Here is a 24109-nt window from a genome sequence, read left to right as displayed (position 1 = left end):
GCAGGGCTTTGTAATGTTAATGTATGTAGGTGGTAGATGTAGTTACCACTGTGCTTCAGAGGATCAGACAGTGAATCATGTTTATGATACACAAAGTGAGAGAGTTGGCTGCAACTGGGCTGTTTTGAACAGGATCTCTCAGCCTGTGGATCGTGAATAACTGTAACTTAATATATGTCAGTCTAAAAATTCTAGTTATTTCTATATTATGCGGTTTTTAATACACATGGATAAATAATTACTTTACAAGGATATACTTTCCTTGTTTTTAATTTACTCGTAGTGACTAACTAAATAGTTCGTCTTGAACATTGCTATATTTTTCACATGGAGCTCTTGCTGGATGAGGTCATTAGGAATGAATGCTTTCCCTTCTCTTACATGCTGATGGAAAGTTTCTGACAATTAAATTGTTTCTCTTTCATAATTTTTAACATTCAGTGCGGACCGATTATCTCTCATCACCATATAAAGATGTTAATGGTTTCCACTGTCAGTAAACACATGAAATAAAAATGGCTGAATCTAAAATCTTTATGATGATAATACTTTTATTGATGCTTTGTTGCACTCTGAGCTCTCATTCGATAATAAGAGAGTTCTTCCTAGTAGGGCCTTCACTGAAAGTTTATTTTTAAGAAAGAAAATTGTTTATCGAGCTGTGGTCTTCAGTGGTGACCCTGCCACCACCTCCTACCATATTATACTGAGCCATGTGCCTCCAGTGGTTCGAAAAATCCGTCAGCACACATTAGCAGAGCTACACTTGTGCATAGCGAGAGAACTTTGTAACTTTCTGCAAGTGAGTGAGTGTAAATGCTGGCTGGTCTGAGTCAGTTCCATCTGGCTGATGTTGGAGGGTGAGATGAAATGCTGCCAGTTCTGTTGTAGCATAGAATTTCTGTCAGTACGGATGCATGCACACAGACACAGAACATGAAGTCTTAGCTTAGAAGCTAAAGTTTGATTGCTCTCCCATTAAGCAACATGGACCAATGGGCAGAGTTTCCAGCCCTGTGTTACTCTTGAAAAAAGTAAGAACATATACCTAGAATATAAATTCTAATTTGAATAATGATGGCATAAGGTCATGCAAACATAGATGGGAAGATAATATTGAAATGGATCCCAAAGAGGATGTGAGGAACTGAACTGGATTCATGTGGCTCAGGATAGGGGACCAGTGGCAGATTCTGGCAAATACAGGAATAAATAATGAATCTTCAGATTTCATAAAATGTATGGTATTTCTTGACTGGCTGAGCCATCTGTTTGCTTCTCAAGAGAGGCTCAGCCATGTGGAGTTAGTTAGTTGTGGTTTTCTGTTTAGTTTGCAGCAGGGGTTACCCTCAAGCTCTTTAGCAGCTGTATTTGCTGTTGGGGTAACCAGCGTCCTTGGTACATAGCTCCAGCATACAAAACATTATTACTGTTTGTATAAACTTGGAATTCAACATACAATTAACCCTCGCTAATCCAGTTGCAGTTAATCAGGATCAAAATATGAAAAATGTTCACATTTAGGAAGGCAGCTGAGTCACTTGTTCACACAAAACTTTGACAGTTTCTTTAAACCTGCATTAGTATGTTCAAAAACAAGTACAACTTCNACATAGGAAACATCTAACCATAAGCCACATATCCTCAAGCTGACATCTCCCATCTTCGGGACGAATTAACAAGGAGGAGCTTAACATTTTACTTCAAATGTTTTAAATTTTAAATATTTTAACATTGGCGTTTTAACTTGAGGGCAGTTTTGGATGAATGTGAGAATTGAACGTGCATTCAACAATCCTAACAAGTGTTGTGCTTTTACACGTCGACGTATTGTAGCAGCAAACATAACTGTGTACATCTTAAACAACGGCAGTGTTTTCATGCTTGTACTATGTGCCTCTGATGATGGTTTTATTAAACCGAAACATGTAAGGCAGAACTGATAAAGAAGTGACCTATAAATTGTTACACTCGACGGACTTTTTATTGACTTTCTGCAGTAGTATGTTCAAAAACAAGTACAACTTCTGAGTTTTCTATCGAATAAATGTGTTGTCTTTTTATAGTTTTTAAATGAGGTCTGTACAGTGATGTCTTATTATTTATTCTCATCAGCACTACTTGTATCATTAAATTTTCCATTTATTTGTATTCTCGGGTTTGTTTCTGTTAGGTTAACTCTTTGCTTCACTAATCTGTATTATTACTCCAGATGACCTCTCACTGCCAAATTAATCCGGATTAGCGAGGTTTTACTGAGCTTCTCTCATAGATGTCATCCATGTTGGAATGTACGTATTTATCTATTTATTTATTTTTTTTTTTTCTCGTATGCTTCTCCCAAGATTGGTGTCTTGGTCATGGATTTGTTTTTTATCATTTTCGAAATCAGTCCAACTTGATGACGATGGTGTGTGTTTCTTGAGATCATTTTTGCCTCCTTTCACTGTTATACCAAATAATTCCTGATATGCTCTTACACGTACAAAATTGACTCTAAAAGACATTTAGATATTTGAGTGAATACACCTTAACATGTTTCAGCCAGCAGAACTGTGTTGAACTGAGTCACCACAACACACGCAGTGTTCGCTGAGCAGGTATATGAGGTCCCACAGACAAGCATACAGAACACCCTACATACATATCAGCAGTGGAACAGGAAACAGTATCAATTCCACATTATGCAACTAGAATTTTGACAATTTTAAAGAATATTGCTATGTTCATTTTTAACACCAAACTTGTAATTACACATAAATCTAAATCTAACCTAAAAATGGTAAAACTACTTATATAGAGACCTGAAACATGTGAAGGTATATTTGCACATTGGTGAATATGTCTGCCACCTTCATTAACATAAAAAAATTGTTTTCCCAGTGGTAAAAGTGATTACTTTCCTTAACAGCCACTCTGTGTTTCCTGTAGAGTATGACCTGAATTTTTATACATAATTTAGATGAACTTCAGGCTTGAAACATTTAAGGTACAACATATGATATAAACCAAATGCCTGTACATAAAGAAAGCTTTATACTTTTGCAAAGAATTCGAAGCAACTGTATTCTCACCTGCATACGATGCCAAATTTAAACTAATGGCTGCTGGCTACTGGTCAGAAAATCCTTGGAAGACCAAGCTATAAAAGGGAGCATGATATGGTGAGAGGGTATGGACAGGATTCATCTGGCTCAGGACATAATCCAGTGTTCCTGTGACCATGGTAATGAACCTTCAAGTTGCATAAAAGGCAAGGGTTTTTCTTTACTAGCTAAGTGGCTGTTAGCTTCTCAAGAAGGACTATGGGTACATCAAAAAGGCTAAAGGCTAGTGGGAGAACACAGTATGTACTAGGTGCAGATTTTATAAAGAAACGTTTTCTAGGACATGAGTGAACAGATAGTTGTGTTTGTGCATAAATCCATACTGAGAAAAATAAGAGATTTGTGTACCCTAAAAAAAGTTCCTGGTGGGAAGAAATGTTGTCTCCTTTTTTCCTTGGCACTACAGCCCCAGTGGGCCTAGGCCTACCTCCATGAACTTCTCCGTTCACTTTTCTGTTTTTCTAGATCTTAGACATATGGTAGGACTCCTTGGACAGGTGATCAGCTCATCGCAAGGCCTCTACCTGTACACAAACAGAAAAGAGCACACAAACATCCATGCCCTGAGTGGGAGTCGAACCCACGATCCCGGCTTCCGAGCGAGCGAAGACAGTGCACGCCTTAGACCGCTCGGCTACCGTGACCGGCAATGTTGTCTTCTAGTGGGGTAAATATGCATGGGCACCAGCAGGGAAGTGGGAGGGAGGGGAGAAGCCTGGCATCTCCCTACCCACACTTTAAAAAATCAGACTTAAAAAGAAAGAAATGTCAAAATAATAACAGAAAAAGATAAAGTTGTATTTTAGCGTCCTGTTGCACTGATTCGCGTCCATGATGTGTATGTATTGACTGTCTTCTAGTGCACACAATCTCACTTGTCACTTCACTACATGTTTCGGCATCACTGTGCCATCCTCAGGTGTGTTATTTACATTAAACTATTGCACTGCTCGCCATCATGTGTCGTTTATAAAATGATTTAAAATGTATATTCATCATCCAGCATTACAATGCACGCAACCACAAGAGAAGGACACATCACAAGACACAGTATACACAAAATATAGGAAGAACGACTCCCATAGTGGAAGATTGATATAATGCGCGAGTTTGAAATACAGCGTATAAGGTGATAAATCTTAACAAATGTTATTATAGTACATGACAAATATACATTTTAAATCATTTTATAAACGACACATGATGGTGAGCGATGCAATAGTTTAACGTAAATAACACACCTCAGGATGGCACAGTGATGCCGAAACATGTAGTGAAGTGACAAGTGAGATTGTGTGCACTAGAAGACGGTCAATACATACACATCATGGAAGCAAAAGATAAAATTATTTTTAAACATGGCATCATCTCTGTTTTAATACAGAGAACCATGGCTCTAGAGCAATGTGTAAAAATATTCTCAAACATCTTAAACATAAAATTTCTGACTCCCCACCTCCAATGGAAACAATTCTGGAGGTGCTCCTGTAAATATGATGAGTTAATTTCTCAAGTGACAAGTACAACAGTCCAGGGTCACACAAACATCAATTTTCAAATTTAAATCTAAGCCATGTTAGCTGACACATCCTTCCATTTAATTTGTGTTCTGTTAGAACTGGGCAAATTTAATATTTAGAAAAATGTCATTTCTATCAGTTCACATAAAGCATTTCCATTGACATATGCTGAGGTTAGGTTAATAGAAATGACTAGAGCTACACAGCAAACTGGCACAATATACTCACTTCTGGTACACACAATGACACCTGTTCCCTTGTTATTTGTCAGTTGTTTATGTAGGATGGTAAAGTTTCTTGGGTACACCGACGTTTAGTTTCACAAGTAACCAACTGCTGGCCATTTGATGGGACACAGGCTCTCACTGTCCCCACTAACAGTGTCATAACAGCTCAAGTCTCACCAAATCACACCCTACACACAACGTTTTAGTGGAGTCTCTCCCTCGTGCGAGACAGAACACATCTGTAATCCTGTTCCCTTGTTCATATGCACTTCTTGGTGAGAAAGGCTATAACACATTCACAGTCAATAATCACCACTGGAAAGAGCCCCATTTGCATGAAGCCTGGTGAACGAGGACACAAAGCAGTACGTCTTTTCATCTCCCACACCAACCCACTGAGACACGCTGATCATACAGTACAGGCCATGCTTTTAGCCCTGGTCTAAGGGGCAAACTACTGCTGCACTGTGGGAGAGAGGGAGGAAGGAAGGGTGACACTGTAACCAAAGCCCTGTTATAATACACACACACCCTACAGTCCTTATCTCATCTACTGGCTTGACCAGTGCTACTGCACATTCTGATCAGAGTGGCCAGGACTAAAGGACAAGGACAGTACCTTGCATACTACAAATATTTCTGATCACACAAATCGGAGATCCACACTAAGTGCATATGATTCATTATAAAGGACAGCTGTACATTGCACATGATATCACAATATTATCGGTGTTTCAAATGAATATCAGGAAAGCCCCACTGCTAATTGCCACTGACATGACATTACTTACATTTACAGACACCTTATTATGTTCACTGCATAGATGCATTATTGCACTTTATCAACACAGATGAGATGTCAAAGACATCTCCAGAGTGTGGTGACTACTGGCTGCATGCACTTGTACAACTGCCTCAAGCATGCAGTCATGACGCAAGGTGAAGTCAGTCACAGCAATATACAGAGACTCGTAATTCCACCAGTGGCTAAACAAAATTTTACGGAAGTTCTTAACACCACAGAGTCTCAGCTGCTGACAGCATTGCTAAATATACCATAAAAATATAAATAAATAAATAAAATTTACATATGTCTTCTATTAAGTTCCCATTTCTACATCATCTGCAGCAGTGCCTTTTCAGTTGAAACTAACAAGTATGCTGTTCAAAGGTAACTATTTTTTTTTGCAAATGTTTAAGCAAAAGTGTATTACAGACTGCTAATGACAGTGTCGCTGCTGTGCCAAAGATACTGCAATCGGTACCTTTTTCTGTTAGACCATAAGAAAATTGTGTCAAATGTAAGCAGAAAACACAGGTCAACTGTAAAGGGTTCTGATGATGACGATGGAAACACACCAAGTTTCCGAAACAATTCTGCTCAGAATACCAGACAACGAACAAAGTTCAGAAACCCAGTAAAACACACACATCCCAGTAATGTAAATATGGCGGGTACAGTCATCTTGGTTGTAACACTGCGTAATTCCAGGAACATAATGCCTTGTCCTTCTTCAGGTCGAACAGTAAGCCAAGCAAGAAATGAGCAAAAGCTTGCAGCAAGCTAAGTTATCCATCACCACTGAAAATGGAGGTGATATGTTCCTCTGAAGTACACAGGTATTAGAATGTATGAATGTAAGAAACAACAAGCCCAGAAGACAATTGAGAAAAAGGATGCAAAATTGAATGACTTAAATGCATGAAATGAATAAATTAGTCCAAAACTGCAGAAATTGCGTGATGAACGAACGCAGTATCTAGAATACCAGAAAGTGCAACGAGAACTGCAACTGGAACATCTTGCCAGATTTCATATAGCATGGTAGTACTACTCTGCGCAGGAGATTAGAAGAAAGACTAAAGAAAGGCTTGAAGATGTTCACAGGAATGTTCATGTCATCAGACAGAAGATAAAGATGGAGAGAAAGAAATTCAGGATCTGAAGCAGCAAACAATAGACTTGAAGGAAGAAAAGAATGTGGAGGGTGGCAGTAAATTTCAAGCTCTAGAGACAGAATTAAAGGCAAAGGAAAAGGAAGAAGTTGAAGTTGTTACTGCACATAAGGCAAACCATGACAGTGTAGTGTCGGAGGAGGAGGAGGAGAAACAACTGGAGCAGAGTTTACATGTGGATGAAGCTTCATTAAAACCCAACCTCAAACTCAACAGGTAAATTTGAGTTTAACAGCATCAAGAGACAACAGAGGCTATGCCCCCTTATAACTTTGGACTGGAGGCTCAGAGGGCCCATTTGGATATCAAACCCTGTACACTAATCACTACACTGACTGCTGTCCCTGCCACTGGTATCCCATGGCTATACACTGCGCACAAATACTGAGCGTCTCGGTGACAGCATCACAAGACCCATACAACTGGTCTGCACCTAGGACACACACAGGTACAGACAAGCACTGCCAGGACAATAAGGAAGCATTATTTTTCATATGGACACTGTGTAAATAGAGATGTACCACCAATTCCCATCTGTTGAGGAATTATTACCACACTTCCCAGCAAGAGACTGCCATGGGTTTCACCCACCTACCTTAACAAGTAAATGTTTTCTGTTTAACAACATATTCAGTACCTCAGACTGTAGCATCAGATGGTAGGAAAAACAATGACAAGTTCAACATAATGTGGAAAGAAACAGTCACAGCTTAATCAAAGGTACTTCTACCCTGGCAGTTTGCCTGGAGGGACTGAGAAAAAATATGAAACACCACAGTCAGGATAGCTCGTCTGCTAAAGGTGCAGAAAGATAATTTAAATTGTTCTTTTCAGCTAACATGTCTTCACATTCAACATTCCATGGTGAAAATCTGAATGCCTCCTGTCAAGCATGCTACTAGGCTTGAGAGAATGATGGTTCTGCAAGTCCTGCTTCCAGAGCCGTGCCTACTGCAGTGTTTTGGAAATGTCTGCCTGGTTTTGGACATTCAGTGTGTCACAGGCAGAACTGCTTCTGCCACCTGTTAGCAACATATTTATTTACAAGGTAACTGCAGCAGAATGAGTCTAGCTTAACAAGAAATTCATTATAAGCAAGAATTATCGTCAGCTCAATCAGTTTATGCGGAACACTGCAAATGAAATGAGAACTTTCTGCTGGCAGTCTGACATCACAAGTGATTTCCTAAGTAGCCTGAACTCTTACTCTTTTCCTTAACATTTTGCCTGTAAAAGTGATGACTGTGCACCCCACAGCCATGGTGCCACTCTTATTTGAGCTCCAGGTGTACAGCTCGAAGTCGTTGATTTTTTACTGGCTTTGATATCATGGATACATTTTTTAATTACATTCTAAACTAGTTCTAAAACATTACTCCATTGTTCGAAATTTGACAGTACAAAAAAATATGCAAGGAAGTATGGTAATCCCTATGAAAATAATTTGATTGGCGTTTAATCATCAAGCACAACTGATGGCAAATGACCGCCATGTTGACCAGAAACTCGTCAGACCTTGATTCTGCTCAACAAGCAACACTGTATCTTGACGAGCTGTGCCAGCATCCTCCTCTGTCATCACCATGCTACCCGCTATGAAGTCCTTGTAGGTTTTGTGGCTGTGTCCAGTAGTGGAGTCCTCTCTGCATGTCGTGTCAACTCCCCTGATTCATCACCAAGCTCCCTGATGCCAGGCATATCTTGGTGGGGCCTCTGCCATGCAGACCGGTTGAGACTGGATTCCTGATACCCTCTACGCCGCACCTGATAAATAATGCAAACACTCACAGTCAACAGCAAACAAGACCACCACTTGAAATCAAACTACATAGCCTATACACATTACAGACTCCCAGGTCAACAGGACCTTTCTGCACGATTTACCCATATGTCACACAGTAAAATCAAATCTTTGCAGATGTGGGTAATATTAGGCCCCATTGAGCTTGGCTGTTGGCCAAGCATAATCCAGAGGCATTAGGACTTTCCACTTACCTGTCGATGGTGCAGCTCATGCAGGTACAGGGTGCTCAGACTCATGTCTGCCGCAGTGAATTCCAGGGGATCCGTCTCTGGAGCCATGTCTGGCACAGGAGCAAATACAGAGGCTGCTAAAGAGCTTGAGGGCAACCCCTGCTGCAAACTAAACAGAAAACCACAATAACTAACTCCACATGGCTGAGCCTCTCTTGAGAAGCAAACAGATGGCTCAAAATACCACACATTTTATGGAACCTGAAGATTCATTATTTACCCCTGTATTTGCCAGAACCTGCCACTGGTCCCCTAACCTGAGCCACATGAATCCAGTTCAGTTCCTCATATCCTCTTTGGGATCCATTTCAATATTATCTTCCCATCTATGTCTGCATGACCTTATGCCATCAATATTCAAATTAGAATTTATATTCTAGGTATATGTTCTTACTTTCTTCAAGAGTAACACAGGGCTGGAAACTCTGCCCATTGGTCCATGTTGCTTAATGGGAGAGCAATCAAACTTTAGCTTCTAAGCTAAGACTTCATGTTCTGTGTCTGTGTGCATGCATCCGTACTGACAGAAATTCTATGCTACAACAGAACTGGCAGCATTTCATCTCACCCTCCAACATCAGCCAGATGGAACTGACTCAGACCAGCCAGCATTTACACTCACTCACTTGCGGAAAGTTACAAAGTTCTCTCGCTATGCACAAGTGTAGCTCCGCTAACGTGTACTGATGGATTTTTCGAACCAATGAAGGCACATGGCTCAGTATAATCTGGCAGGAGGTGGTGGCAGGGTACTACTGAAGGCCACAGCTTGATAAACAATTTTATTTCTTAAAAATAAACTTTCAGTGAAGGCCCTGCTAGGAAGAACTCTCTTATTATTGAGGTCTGATCTACCTGTCTGTACACTACAAGTACAGTAAACACTGACTAATACAGGGTAATTGGGGGGTGGCATCCAAATTATGTGATAATCCAGATTAGTGAAGCAAAAGGTAGCCCAAAACTAAAATTAAATGACACAAGTGTGCTGATGAAAATAAAATATATCGCTGTAAAGCCTTATATAAAGACTGCATATAAAAAGCCAATACACATATTCATTGATAGAAGATTCAGAAGTTGTACTTGTTTTTGAACATAATAATGCAGGTATGAAGAAACTTTTCAAGGTTTGTCTGAACAGACAAGTGACTCATCTGCCTTCCTACATGCCATGCATCTTTTTAAAGTATGTACTCAACTGTACAGCATTTTTCATATCTCAATCTGGATAAACTATAATCATATTAGCAATGGTTTACTGTACAATTATTGCTGACATGTATAAATGTGTTTACTGACAGTGCAAACCATCCACATCTCTATATGGTGATGAGAGATAAAGAGCCCACAATGAACATTAAAAATTAAAAACTATAAAAGAAAAACAATTCAACTGTCAGAAACTTCCCATTGGCATGTAAGAGAAGGGAAAGCATTCGTTTTTAATGCACTCATCTAGCAAGAGCTCCACATGAAAAATATAGCAGTGCTCAAGACAAACCATTTAGTCACAATGAGTGAATGAAAAACAAGGGAAGTACATTCTTGTAAAGTAATTATTTATCCACCAGTAGCAAAAACTGCATAATATATAAATTAGAATTTTCAGACTGACACACACTAAGTTATGAAACAGCTGATCATGATCCACTGGCTGACAGATACTGTTCAAAACAACCTGTTAACAAAATTCCTGACAAAAAATCTTAATGCATTTTTTTGTCAACCCTACTCAACCTGCCCAGTTGCAGCCAACTCTCTCAGTTCCTTGTGTATCATAAACACAACTTACTGTCTGATCCTCTAAACACAGTGATATCTATCTATCTATCTACCACCTACGTACATTACAATTCAAAAGCCCTGCCTTTTTTTCTAGCACAGTGTATCTGTGCATTTCATATGATTCTCCTATTAACAATGATTACCAACCTAAACCGTGTCAGCTGCCTGTTTTTTTGTAATGGGGACATTGCGAAGCCTTATGTTGCCTAGCAGCACCCAAATGTTACCTGTACAGCAACCCTCTTTCTGACGAGTGAATGGGTCCTTCGGCACGACTCAGTCCACCACGTACAGTAGGTGCAGGTACCATGGGTTCACATAGACCAGGGGCTCTCTCTCCAGAACCCAAGTTACTTTGTACTGCACCAGCAGAAAACAGCGGCATCATCCCAACAGACGAATCCATCAGCCCACCCGCCGCCATGGCCGCCGTGTTTCCTCGGAATATGCTTGCCACAAGACTGCTGAACTGCAAATACAATCACCACATGATCCCATATCAACTGCTGAAGTTATACAGTGTCTAAGAAACTATCACGGAGGCATTATGAATGATGTGGAATGAAATGGCCATTTTGTTATGTTCACAACTTAAGCCTGAAAATGTGTCTGTCCCCATAAAACAGCTAAAAAACTGTGACTGGATCTTCCTTAAATTTTATAGTGTGGGGATTTCCTAAAATCTATAGACACATTCCAGCTTTGATTAATGCAATATAACTTTACATGGTGACCTACACATGTTTCTATATCCATCGCGAGTGAAGCTCATTGAATATTTGAAACAGGAGCAAAATGTTTTAAATAAAAGTTGTAGAGAAAAATAAAACATTAAAATTTTACAGCTAATATACTTTTTTCCATAACACTATTTTGGTTAAAAATGAGGACAGAACAGAGAACATGCACATTCAGCACTGCAAACAGGTAGCAGACATACCCCAGCGCCAAGGGATGATACTGAATGCAGTGACGAGTACAGTGGATTCACAGCACCAACACCTGCAGTGCTCAGTAACTGATTCGCGTCTCTTCTTGCCTGTGTCCGAAGGGCTGTGACAAAATCTTCTGCATCTGTGGGCGGCTGCCACTCAGGATTTGTCAGTGTAAAATGAACCAGTGAGAGTTCAGTCTTCCCATCCTCTGCCTGAAAGCACATGTTTCATGCAGCAGTTCTACAATGCCAATCCTATCCAACATAGATCTCAGGCCAGAGGAGTACAAAAAAGAAACACAGTTACTAATTCAGCTCCGTGCTGGAAAATTCATGGATGTACATATATCAGTAAGCACTTATATAGCTGGAAATCACAGTGGTATGGTAAATGAAATGAATCACCTGCCACAGTGAGTATTGTTTTATTGTACAAACAGTGCTACATCCCTTATGTATAACATATAGTACAGGCCCTATTCCTTTCTCAACAAAGATGCAGAAATTAGGGGACTACAGATGTAGATTTGAAAGTGTATATCTCTCATTTATGCATTTCTGTACACATTTGAGCTACAAATGCCTGGACCACAAATTGTACAAAGCTCCCGGGCAACCAAGGAAATGAGGTTCAATTCCCGGCAGGGGACAAAGAGTTTTCACTTCTCCACAGCATCCAGCCCCAACTCTGAGACCCACCCTAACTCCTTTTTAATGGGTGCCAGGGGCTCTTTTCCTGGAAGTAAAGTGGCCACAGTGCGAAGACGACTGACCACTCATGTCCATCTAGTGCTGAGATCAAGAATGATGGAGCTATACATACTTTCACTCCTCCATATGTCTTCATAGCATAGTGCTTAATTAGTTAAGCACAGGCACAGCATTAACCTTACCTTACCTTATCACACTTTGGTGCAGCCTATATGTAAGGGGAATCTAATATTTCAGTGACTTAGAAACTTCTGCCCTTCCTTCTTACATATATTTCTCAGTCTTCTCCTTCTTCCAGCATCATTCCCATTCCATACAGGTCAATGGACAAAAAGTTTCCATCATCCCATGGAGTGTATCCCCAAAACCTTGGTTTTATCAAACTTGCTGCCATCTCTTTTTCTCTCACCTACCTACATGTGCAGAACTGCCCTGTCATAGAGAAACCCATCTTCTGGGAGGTAATGCTATGTAGTCTGGTCACAATTCACTGATGTTTCAGAGGAGAATACTGCCTGCATCTTCATGGTCAAAGAGTAAGCCAAGTACGAAATGAGCAAGCTGGCAGCAATATTACTATGGAACCCTGAAGATGTAAGCAGTATGGGTGGCTGTGAGAGCCTCAATATCTCGATATTGATCTGTACCCTTCAGATTTTATGCTTTAAACCCTTCTCAGCATACTTGTTGTCTCTCTTCTGATTATATTAAATTATGAACTCACACTTAACTCCTGATTCTAATCCTCCTCGCTTTTCCTCACATCCCTCTCTTCAGCTAACATAAAAAAAGGTAAAATTATCCCTGTGACAGGCCATGGAGGCCCATACAGTTGCGAGATATCAAGGCTTGCACATTTTCTAGACAATCAGCAAACAGATGACGGTGAACTTTTAGCCTTATGTGCCAGCTGCCCTTTAACCCCAGGAAGATTCCTAGTACTCATTTTTCTTAGAGACTGAGTTGACCCTAGGGTACATGGTGCAGCTGGAAGTATTACGTCAATTGAAAAATTCAGTGACTCCTTTTGGAACTGAACCCATGACCTTCCGGATCATAGCAGGGTGCCTCAACCAACTATACACTGCATTTTACGCAACAGACACACAATATAATGAAACAAATGTTTCAATTGCTGTAGTGTATATACAGTAGGGGTATGTATTTTACCTGTGTGTACTGGTTGGCAACAGTGTGCATGCCAGCTTTTATTGCATCACCTGGACCAGAGGGCTGAGGTTTCACAGGAGAGGTCACACTGGTCTGCCAAGCCGGGTTGCCATGACGACGGACATCCATTTGTGCAAACGAACAGACGTCCCCAACTCCCACCACTTCTACCGTGAAGTTACGGTAGAAATCGACGATATCCAGAGATTTTGAGCGTAAGTGGAAGCAGAGGATGAAGGGTGTCACCACTGGAGACAGCAGTTCCTCCAGGAGGTAAACCTGCAGACACAGGCAAGAACAGATCTCAATTCCCATGTTACATTTTAAGCAACTTCATGGAGCTGAGCCCTTCTTGAAAAGCCACCAATTGTTAAGCTAGCTACTCAAGAACTTTCTAGCATTTTATGGAGCCTGAAGGTCCATTACCATGTTCACTGGTCCCCATCCTGAGCCAGATCAATTCAGTCCATACTACCCCATCCTATCTTTCTAAGATCCATTTTAATATCATCCTCCCACATATGCCTTGGTCTTCCCAGTGACCCCTTACCTTCTTGCTTTCCCATCAATATCCTATATGCATTCCTTTTCTCCACCATTCGTGCTACATTCCCTGCCCACCTCATCCTCCTTTGATCATTCTAATTATACTTAGTGAAGAGTACAAGTAATTAAGTTCCTCGTTATCCAGTTTTCTCCAACCTCCTGTCACTTCATCTCTCTGTGGTTCAAATATTCTCCTCGGCACTGTTTTCAAACACCCTCAGTCTATGTTCCACCCTTAATGTCAGCGGCCAAGTTTCACACCCATACTGAGAACCACAAGCAAAATTATAATTTTGTATGTCTATAGAAAGCAAACAAGAAGACAAAAAGGTTCTGGACTGAATGGTAGCAAGCACTGCCAAAATTTAATTTCCTCCTGAATCAAGTTTCGATTTGTTACAGTTATCCCCAAATATCTGTGCCACATTTTCAAAACATCTGTTAGCTATCTTTATGTTATGATTTTGCCCTAAATTCTGGTGATGAGACAGCAACATGTGCTTAGTTTTCTCTGTGCTGTGCTTTTAGACCAACCTCCTTCACAGTGTCAAATAAGAGCAGCTGATGTGTCCAAGACATGGCAATAAAGCACCTCCCTGTTTTAGACCACTTTTGATTGGAAACTTATCAGACAAATCTTTACCGATACGAAATTTATTATAAGTTTCATTTAGTCAGCCTAACTAGTTCAATGCATAGCCCCAAACTAAATGAGAATATTGTACAATACTTCCTTCCTAACCGAATCATAGGCTTTCTTAGAGTCTATGAATAGCTGATGTACTGTCCTATTGTACTCTCATTTTTTCTCCAGTATTTGATGAATGCAAAGTCTGATCATTAGTTGATCAGTTACATTGAAATCCACACTGATGATCCCCAAATAGTTTCATCTATACGTGGTGTGTTCAAAAAATGACGGGAATTTCCGTATTTTGGAAAAAATATTTATTCATTCGTCTACATTAATGTTGTCGCCTTCAAAATAGTCCCCATTCGATATTATGCACTTATGCCAGCGCTTCTTCCAATCATCGAAACACTTCTCAAACTCGATTTTTGGGATAGCCTTTAGCTCTTTCAGCGATGCGCTTTTAATGTCATCTATGCTTGTAAAACGACGGCCCTTTAAGGTTCTCTTTATTTTTGGAAATAGGAAAAAGTCACACGGAGCCATGTCTGGCGAATATGGAGGCTGGGGCATCGTTACAGTATTGTTTTTGGCCAAGAATTCACGAACAAGCAACGAAGTGTGAGCAGGTGCATTATCGTGGTGCAAAAGCCATGAATTGTTTTTCCACAAATCCGGGCGTTTTTTTCGGATTGCCTCACGCAAACGGCGTTGAACTTTCAGGTAGTACTCCTTATTGACCGTTTGACCTTGAGGCAAGAATTCATGATGCACTATGCCATTAAAATTGAAGAACACAGTAAGCATAACCTTCACGTTCGAACGCACTTGTCGAGCCTTTTTCGGTCTTGGCGATCCAGGATGCTTCCACTGAGACGATTGAGCCTTAGTTTCAACGTCATATCCGTAAACCCATGTTTCGTCACCTGTTATAACACGTTTCAGTAATTCTGCATCATCGTTGACTTCCTTTAGTGATTCCTGAGCAACTTCCATTCGCCGCTGTTTTTGTTCAAAATTCAGCAATTTTGGAACAAATTTTGCTGCCACGCGTTTCATACCCAAAACATTCGAAAAAATTTCATGGCATGAGCCAATCGATATGCCAACATCATCAGCGACTTCTCTGATTGTGATTCGGCGATCATTCATAATCATTGCTTTCACTTTTTCCACGTTTTCATCGGTTGTTGATGTGCTGGGGCGTCCGGGGCGCTCGTCATCTGCAACGTCTTCACGGCCATCTTGGAAACGCTTATACCACTCGTAAACTCTTGTTTTACTCATAACAGACTCACCATAGGCCTTTGTTAACATTTCACACACTTTGTAACACTTTATTTCATTTTTTACGCAAAATTTGATACAAATTCTTTGATCCATTTCTTTTAACAAACGAAAATCGCCAAGCTCATAAAAACACGTCTAACCTTAGCGGCTGCCACAGACAAAGTAAGCAATGAATACAGCTGAAAATTTTATTGTACTTCAGGGGCATGTATACCAACATAATAAAAAAAAAATTTTGACAATTGGACTCTCCAAACCCGCGAAATTTTAAAATTCCCGTTATTTCCTGAACACACTTCGTATATTTAACCCTGAGAGAAGGATATTGGATAAAACTTTGTATGAAGTTGACAGCATATCCCATAATAATTACTACAGTCATGTTTTTGGAATTAATAATTTAAATCCCTAGCTCGCTGTCAATAACGCGTCTCCAAGATGTTACCAGCCATACCACATCCAAGACATTATGAAGCGCGTGCTTGTATCGTTATTTTTCAACAAACGGATACCGTTCGTTCTCTTGCGTTCCTTCTCACGCCACAGAATGTGTTACCTACATTTACAAGTGAAGGATGACATAACATGGTACACTGTACCCACACTGCAACATCAGGGGCTTGCTGCCACACAAATATGGCTCAAGAGAAAGTGACCAACTGGAGCACTGAATGGTAGGATGACATGAACTGCAAAGGATCTGGAAGGAAGTGGTCATGGCCCAACTGGGGGACTGCACAAAAACACTCGTAAAAAAACTTCTGTCAGGATATCTGTGTCCCTGTCAAGATTTGAACCAAGCCATCTCCAAAATACTACAGTGTCACCACTACACCAACCAAATCTGCTTGGTGGCAGGATGACATTTGAAGATGTCTTCAGTGGTGGAAAAATCATGTTCTATCACGCCGATAACAGGCTCACAACACAAAATTTGTGGAACAGTGACAATATATATTAATTTCTTTCCAATGGAATCACTAACACTCAGCAGTGAGGGTGCCTCTTGAGAAGCTGACAATGCAGAGCTCATTTTACAGAAACCAAGGTTCATTACTATGCCCACAAAAGCCTGTCACTGAACCCCCCCCCCATCTGCCAAGAAAATTTACCATTACTCCAGCGGTGTTTTTTTATTGCTAGTGGGGTGAGACTAAGTCCCTTATATTGCAGCCACTTCTGGCCTATTGTATCAGTGCCAGTTGATAGGTGAGGGTGATTGTGGAGCAATTGGTGGAATGAAGACTGGCAGGGGAAACCAAAGAACTTGGAGAAAACCTGCCCCAGTGCCACTTTGTCCACCATAGATCTCACTTGACCAGACCTGGGATCAAACCTGGACCACCACGGTGGTAAGTCGGCGACTAACCACTTGAGCTATGGCGCAGCCCCACTCCAGTTGTGTTACTGCATTCACAACACTAGAGCAACAGACCACAGGCTCAACCACCAACACTTAACTGTAAATAGCAGCATACATTTTATCTCCATCTGGACATCCAGCCTTCTGCACAATAGATAACAGGGATAAAGCCAGCTGAATCATGAAGCCAAAACACCTCTACCTAAAATGTGTCAGGTCAGGGTCCCAATATACACCTTCACGGCCTTGTGCTTAGACACATGGACATTTATACATGTAAATATTTGTATGGTGCCCCCCCCCCTCCATATTGCCTGCAATTTAAGTTTTTCCCATATTTGGAATAAAATTTTTAATGCTCCCAAGTCAAATACTCTCAGTGTTAAATTTCCTGCATTGAAAATTTTCCTCAGTTTATTATTATAATCAAATCCACTGCTCACGAAAGAAACCTTAAATGTGAGTTTCAGAACAGATGGTCTAATTGATTCATCAGGATTGTGTTTTGATTCTGAGGTACTGGTGATCTCTGTAAAGATATGGTGGTGAGGAGTGTGTGGTACAGCTGGGTGCTAGGCAACTGAGAACTTACCGCTTTGTAATGGAAGAGTTGGGAGAACTCCTCACGCACTCGGTTTGTATGTGCCTGTCCTCGGTAACTGTCAGGCAGATAGTGGGCGTGAGCCAGTACAGCAGTGAGCAGCTTCTCAGGACACCACACCAAGTTCTCATCTGGTATGAAGACTCTGTTGCAAAGCACAAACATGGAACACATTCAGACCATTGTCTCTTGCTGGCTAAAACACTCTGCTCTGAACCTCAAACAAGGAAACATTGTTCTGTCTTTTAAACTCGCTATGTCTGACACACTTGACAGAATCATACAGAACTGATTACAACAGACAACAAAACCAGGCTGTTTCTTAATCTTCATTCTAGCTAAAGTTTCATTTGTGCATAAGCACCATGCCAAACATTCCCAGACATCTTCAACCTAGAAAAATATTGCCAGGTTGGATGGGAAGCTCACCAGACCACAAGAGCACTCTAGACAACACAGGGAAAAGAGCGAACAATCTCTGTACTTGCTAGAAATCCAGTCGAAGCCACTCAGCCTGTACGTGGCTGCTTACTTTAGTTCAGCCATTGTCAGAACAACACTACCAATGTTACATCACCTGCTTCCAGCGACAACTGCTCCCAGAACTGTGATGGCTGTCAGTACATGTTCAACTGTTATAACATCCTCATCATACACGGAAAGGATCAGCAACACAGCAAGACACGCACCAGCCACAAACGCCACATTTCTGCAACACAAGACATGCAGCCCCACAATAAAATGAACATCAAAACTCAGGGTATGTCATGCAATATGAACCTCTGTTCTCCTCTAACAAAAAAACCCAGATTAAAATATACAAAATCATAACCCAATCATCGCATCTTTTGTATGGGTGTGAAACTTGGTCTCTCATCCTATGGGAAGAACACATGAGAGTCTGTGCACAGTGCCAAGGGGAATATTTGGAACTAAGGGGAGGAGGAAATGAAAGACAGCTGAAAAAAGAAATGAATAAAGAGAAGCGCCACAATTTGCACCCTTCACCAGATATCATTAGGGTGATCAAATCAAGAAAGAACAAGATGGATAGGACAATATAGAATGCATGGGGACATAAGAAATACATCATGACGCAAAACTTGAGACAGCCAGCAACATGGGGAAAACAGGCATAGATGGAAGGATATTATTAAAACTGGACTGAACAAGAAAGGTCACAAGATGACCCAATGGTGGGCTCTCATGATCACACTGACATACTCTTGGGCTTAGTAACAAACAACAGGCAGTTAATGAGCAGAGTAAGTAAAGTGTGGTTCACATGAACAGCAAACACAACTGCATTTCAGGAGCACAAGCAATGATGTGTCAACTTCATCAGCAACGGCTACACTGTTTTAGCTATATTACCAACACAACCTGAGATCTAAAATACCATTCAAGTATTTTGTAACAAAGCATGTGTGACCATTATCCTGTCTATCTCTCTGTCTGTCTGTCTGTCCACTACTACTATACTGAGCTGGATTGCTGTAACTGGGCATTCTGAGTTCCACAATGAAAGAGCTTGAGAAGAGGATGAAGCATATTGCATGACAGCCACTGTAAAGAATCATCATCTACCAATTGTTTTAGCACGCTTACCACACAAGTACTTACTGTGCTATAATGGTCATCAGAGGAGAGGTGAAAATGTTCATATACTTTGACGCCGGTCTATATGCACGGTTCAGACGCGCATTCAACTCATGATCCAACTCATTGAAATGACGAAGATATAGTCTGCCATAAAGGGACCAGCAGCGTGACCCCAAGCTGCCTGGTTCCCGCTTTATAACCTGCAAACAACATTTACAGGGCCTTTGAAGACAGTGTTAAAAAATACATATGCAGTGGAACTCGCATTTAAGGTTTGTTTCTTTCAGGAGCGGTGAGTGGATGTGGACACTGTGCTGAGGAAAACCATTAATTTCTAGAACTGAGACTGTTGGTTTGGGATCATTCAAATTGATTGTCAAAGGAAAGAAACCCTTCAAACAGTTGTTACATTATATACTACACCAGGAAACATCAGCCAGAGTGGAATTCCTACAGCAAAACAAGTTAGAAGTTGTTTGCCTTTCCCACTGGAGTAAAGGACGTGTGATAGAAACAAGCACCTTTTAAGAATCCATTCTGAATCATAATCTTGGAAAAGCAACAGCATCAAAGTACCAACCTCAGCATAATTGAAGAAGGAATACAGTATCTGCCATAGCAAAATGAGAGGGCACAACACAAAATTTGCAATTCCAACCCACAATATGTGTTTCGATAAAAGCTCAGCTAAATCTTTCCGTCTGCTGACTTTCTTGTAGTCCTCTTTCAGATGCCAGTTGTTTTCAAATGGTGCCCATGGTCCCCCTGCAAGAAACAGTGACAACACACATTTTAGAACACGGATTATTTGTTGTCGTTGCTGCTGCTGTTGTTGTTAGTATTATTATTCGCTAACTAAATTCCTCACTCTGTAACCAGTCGAGTGCTGAGTCAGAGATGGACTGGGGTTACCACATAGCTAAGGGAGTGCTCACAAATGAGTATGCAACCATGGTGCAATGACCATTCACAGGGGAAAACTGAAGAAACTGCTTCAGTGCCAGCCATGCTTCACCCACCACAAATCTCACATGAAGTCACCCAGGATTCATAGCAGGGAATCAAAAACTGTGGCTCATGTCTGACTGTGAATGTGATGTTCTCTTTATGTTCAGTTTAATCCACAAATTGAAGATCACCTAATTTTCAGGAATGGAGATAAATGTATGTGTGTTGATACTGTCACGTGATAAGTGTGATTATAGCTGAGGCTTAGATTAGTAATTTGAAATATCTGACACCTACTGAACATAACTACAGATAACTACAGCAGTCTCAGGCCAAAGTTCACTGTAACTACACAACACATTAAGTCGTCTCTGGGTTCCAGAACTGTTCCCGGCCTCAGCTACTGGCATCCCACTTCTCACAACCACAACTCGCAACTGACTACTAGTCCTTGTTTTATACATATACCTGCCACAGACTGCATAGAAAATGTCTCTTCCATTATAGTGTGTTTTCTCGTTGCGGGAGAAACTTCTCCACAGAGCTGTTCCCTAGCAATGGATGTCATACTGTCACCTGTTTACACAGCTGTTACTTGACAATGAGTCTACAAGACATTATATATATATATATATATTGTCGCGTATCGGGCGTATGACGCGACAAACAACTTCACGAGGTATTTGATGTAGCGAATTTTATTTCACATTCGCACTTACAGTCACCCAAATTACAGATTTACGATTACTGCTATCTGCAGTATCACAAATAGTACACTCCATATGCCACAAGACAACTGACTAGTTGCTGGCTAACTCGGAACTAACTTGGAGGTAGCTCGAGGACTCACTCAGCGGTAGCTCCAGGACTCGCTCGTAGGTAGCTCCAGGACTAACTGACTGTGAATAGCCTTCGCTGCTCCTTATGTAGCCTTGATCGGACAATTGTCGTCTGGTGCCTTGTTGCTAGCCACGCTGTCCAGAGTTGTTGACTGTTGCCTAGCAACCGCGATATCCCTCGGTGACGTCACCACTACGTTACCGTGCGGAGGAGGGGGAGGGGAGCGCTGACTCACCCGCCGCGTCACTGCTGGGGGGGTAGGGGTCAACATGTCACACTGCTCCCTCCTTAAGGCTGTTCGTCCCGAATAGCCTAACGGTGCATCCCCGTTCCTTTTCCTCGTGGCTGTGCTTGCGGTGTCTCCCGTTGTTTCGGCTACTGTTCTTGCAGCGACTATTCTTCATCCGTTACATCTGCTCCCCTCTTTAGACAAAGCTCGTCTCGAGCGGTTTCCTTTCAGCTCGCCAGAAGATCACATTCATCCATCGCTTTCTCACATGGCACATTCACTCTCAATGGGGAGGCCGGTTCTTCTATTTTACCGGCTCCTCTTCTGTGCCCTGCTCCTTTTTTCGTTTTGGAGGGGGTCGACCCCTCCATAAGGTCCACTTCCTTATCCTCCGTAACCCGTTGGCAGTACCGACTACTTGTGTCGCGAACCTTCCACTGAAGATCACGTTGCCGGTCTTCTCCCTCAGGCGTAGTAGTTCCTCCACGTCCTGTTTCCTTATGCCCTTGCTGCATTTCCGTTGTGGCTGACGCCGCCTCCCGGACGTCTGTCCTGTCACGGTTCCAGTCCTTCCTTTCCCGGCTTCTTGCCCAGCATTGACCCTCGTTGAGCATCTCCTTACGGGATCTCCCTTGCGCCGTGTCGCACCTGCACGACTAGTCACATTGCTGTCGGCAGCCAATTCGTGCCATGGGCCACAATTTCCTTGGGTCGTAGATTTCTTGAAGATACGGCGTTTGCGCCATGCCACTGTTGCGCGGCGGGACACCTTCCTGTGGACGACGGCCAACTTCATCTGGGGTCCACGACTTCCCCGCGTCGGATTCTTCATGTTTCGTCGATGTCGGTCCCTGCGCCTTTTCTTCTTCGGTTCTCCGACCGGCATTACTTCGGCGTCTTGTACGGGTACCTCTTGTAATTCTGCCACCTCAGGTTTCCTGTTCGCTGAGGCCAGATCTTCTTCTTCTTGACGTGCCTCCATTACTAGGCAGGCCATCGTCGCTCCGACCGGTATTACTATGGGGACCTCTTCTTGTTGTGCCGCAGGTTTCGTGTCCACTAGGCAAGCCAAAGTCTCTTCCTGCCAGGCGTTGAAGTCGGCGTCTAATTTTGCCAGCATGATACTTGCTTCCTCTTCATTTAATTCTAACTTCGCCAGGAATTCTTCTCTGTCTTTTTTTTTATTATTTTCTTCCGCCTTTTCTTGATAGGAGTCTAATTTGGCCATCAAATCTACTTTGTCTTTCCTCCTACTTTCCTCCATTCTGTCTTCCATCCGCAATAGGTCGGCATCTGCTTTTACTTGGTTAGATTTCACGTTGGCGTCAATTCTTGCCAACATTTCCATCATCTTTTCCATGTCCATGTTGTAGCAGTAAAATACTCGATGCACATCACTCTGTTAGTGGCGTGTTTAAGGTCGTAACACTTCTTTGTTATCTCTGATTTTCTTCAGTAGAAGTTCCAATGTACACCAATGTAACGTGTTTCGAGTTCGAAGCTCGTTGGTCACGTGTGTAAGTTCAAATCCCACTTCTGACACCAGTTGTCGCGTATCAGGCGTATGACGCGACAAACAACTTCACGAGGTATTTGATGTANGTTAGGCTATTCGGGACGAACAGCCTTAAGGAGGGAGCAGTGTAACATGTTGCGGAACGGAGCCCCCACACACCAGCAGTGACGCGGCGGGTGGGTCGGCGCTCCCCTCCCCCTCCTCCGCACGGTAACGAAGCCCGCCCCGCCACTCCCCTCCGCGGTGACATCACGCGGTGACGCGGAACTGCTTCCTACTGTGACGTGGAACGTAACAGGCAATCCTGCGGCTATATAAGTGGACGGCAGAACAGCTACCAGTCAGTTCTAATGTGGCTACCAGCGAGTTCTACTGTAGCAGTCGGCGACTTCAGTTGTACTGAGTTGTACTGTAACAGTCGCCGAGTCAGTTGTACTGAGTCAGTCAGTGAGTCCTGGAGCTACCGCCGAGTTAGCCAGCAACTAGTCAGTTGTATTGTGGCATTTTTCAGTGTACTAATTGTGATACTGCAGATAGCAGTAATCGTTAGATTGTAATTTGGGTGATTGTGAGAGCGAATGTGAAATAAAATTCGCTACATCAAATACGTCGAGAAGTTATTTGTCGCAATATACGCCCGATACGCGACAATATATAACAGGGTGTTGAGAAGAATATTTGGACCGAAGAGAGATGAAGTGACAGGAGGTTGGAGAAAACTGCATAATGAGGAGCTTCATAACTTGTACTCTTCTCCAAGTATAATTAGAATGATCAAGTCGAGGAGGATGAGGTGGGCAGGTCATGTAGCACGAATGGGGGAGACGAGGAATGCGTATAGGATATTGGTGGGAAAGCCAGAAGGAAAGAGACGACAGGAAAGAGGGAGGCGTAGGTGGGTGGACAATATTAGAATGGATCTTAGAGAGATAGGATGGGATGGTATGGACTGGATAAATCTGGCTCAGGATAGGGACCAGTGGAGGGCTCTTGTGAACACAGTAATGAACCTTCGCGTTCCATAAAATGCTGGGAAATTCTTGAGTAGCTGCAGAATTGGCGGCTCCTCCAGAAGGGCTCAGCTCCATGAGTAAGT

At 42.0% G+C, this 24109-nt stretch overlaps 2 protein-coding genes across 9 annotated transcripts in view; one reads left to right on the top strand and one right to left on the bottom strand.

Annotated features, from left to right (window-relative positions):
* Positions 1-24109, top strand: part of LOC111867453 — a 36224-nt gene that overhangs the window by 4601 nt on the left and 7514 nt on the right. For 3 of the 7 annotated variants that reach the window (XR_002843351.2, XR_004513345.1, XM_023857341.2), the window contains exon 4: positions 7645-7726. The exons of 1 other annotated variant lie outside the window; for it this stretch is intronic. Coding sequence is in view for 3 of the 6 variants with exons in the window: in XM_023857341.2 (XP_023713109.1) it covers positions 7645-7648 (4 nt within the window). In the remaining 3 variants the exon portion in view is untranslated. Of the gene's footprint in view, positions 1-2544; positions 3564-7644; positions 7727-13470; positions 13556-24109 lie in introns of those variants that run through there. 3 more of the 7 variants (XM_023857340.2, XM_033752671.1, XR_002843352.1) reach the window with 2 other exon arrangements.
* The window catches only part of LOC111867449 (autophagy-related protein 9A), a 27568-nt gene continuing 9919 nt past the window's right edge, over positions 6461-24109 (bottom strand). For both annotated transcript variants that reach the window (XM_023857328.2, XM_023857330.2), the window contains exons 7-15: positions 20061-20245; positions 19502-19680; positions 18456-18587; positions 17870-18023; positions 13448-13726; positions 11573-11779; positions 10860-11101; positions 8806-8953; positions 6461-8574 (exon numbers count right to left, since the gene is read on the bottom strand). In XM_023857328.2, the coding sequence (XP_023713096.1) occupies positions 8404-8574; positions 8806-8953; positions 10860-11101; positions 11573-11779; positions 13448-13726; positions 17870-18023; positions 18456-18587; positions 19502-19680; positions 20061-20245 (1697 nt within the window). In that variant the 3' untranslated portion in view covers positions 6461-8403. The remainder of the gene's footprint in view (positions 8575-8805; positions 8954-10859; positions 11102-11572; positions 11780-13447; positions 13727-17869; positions 18024-18455; positions 18588-19501; positions 19681-20060; positions 20246-24109) is intronic.

The sequence above is a fragment of the Cryptotermes secundus genome, unplaced genomic scaffold, assembly GCF_002891405.2.
Source record: "Cryptotermes secundus unplaced genomic scaffold, Csec_1.0 scaffold423, whole genome shotgun sequence".
NCBI classification, from domain to species: domain Eukaryota; kingdom Metazoa; phylum Arthropoda; class Insecta; order Blattodea; family Kalotermitidae; genus Cryptotermes; species Cryptotermes secundus.
The sequence above is the reverse complement of the archived record's forward strand: the minus strand, read 5'-3'. Positions and strand labels throughout refer to the sequence as shown.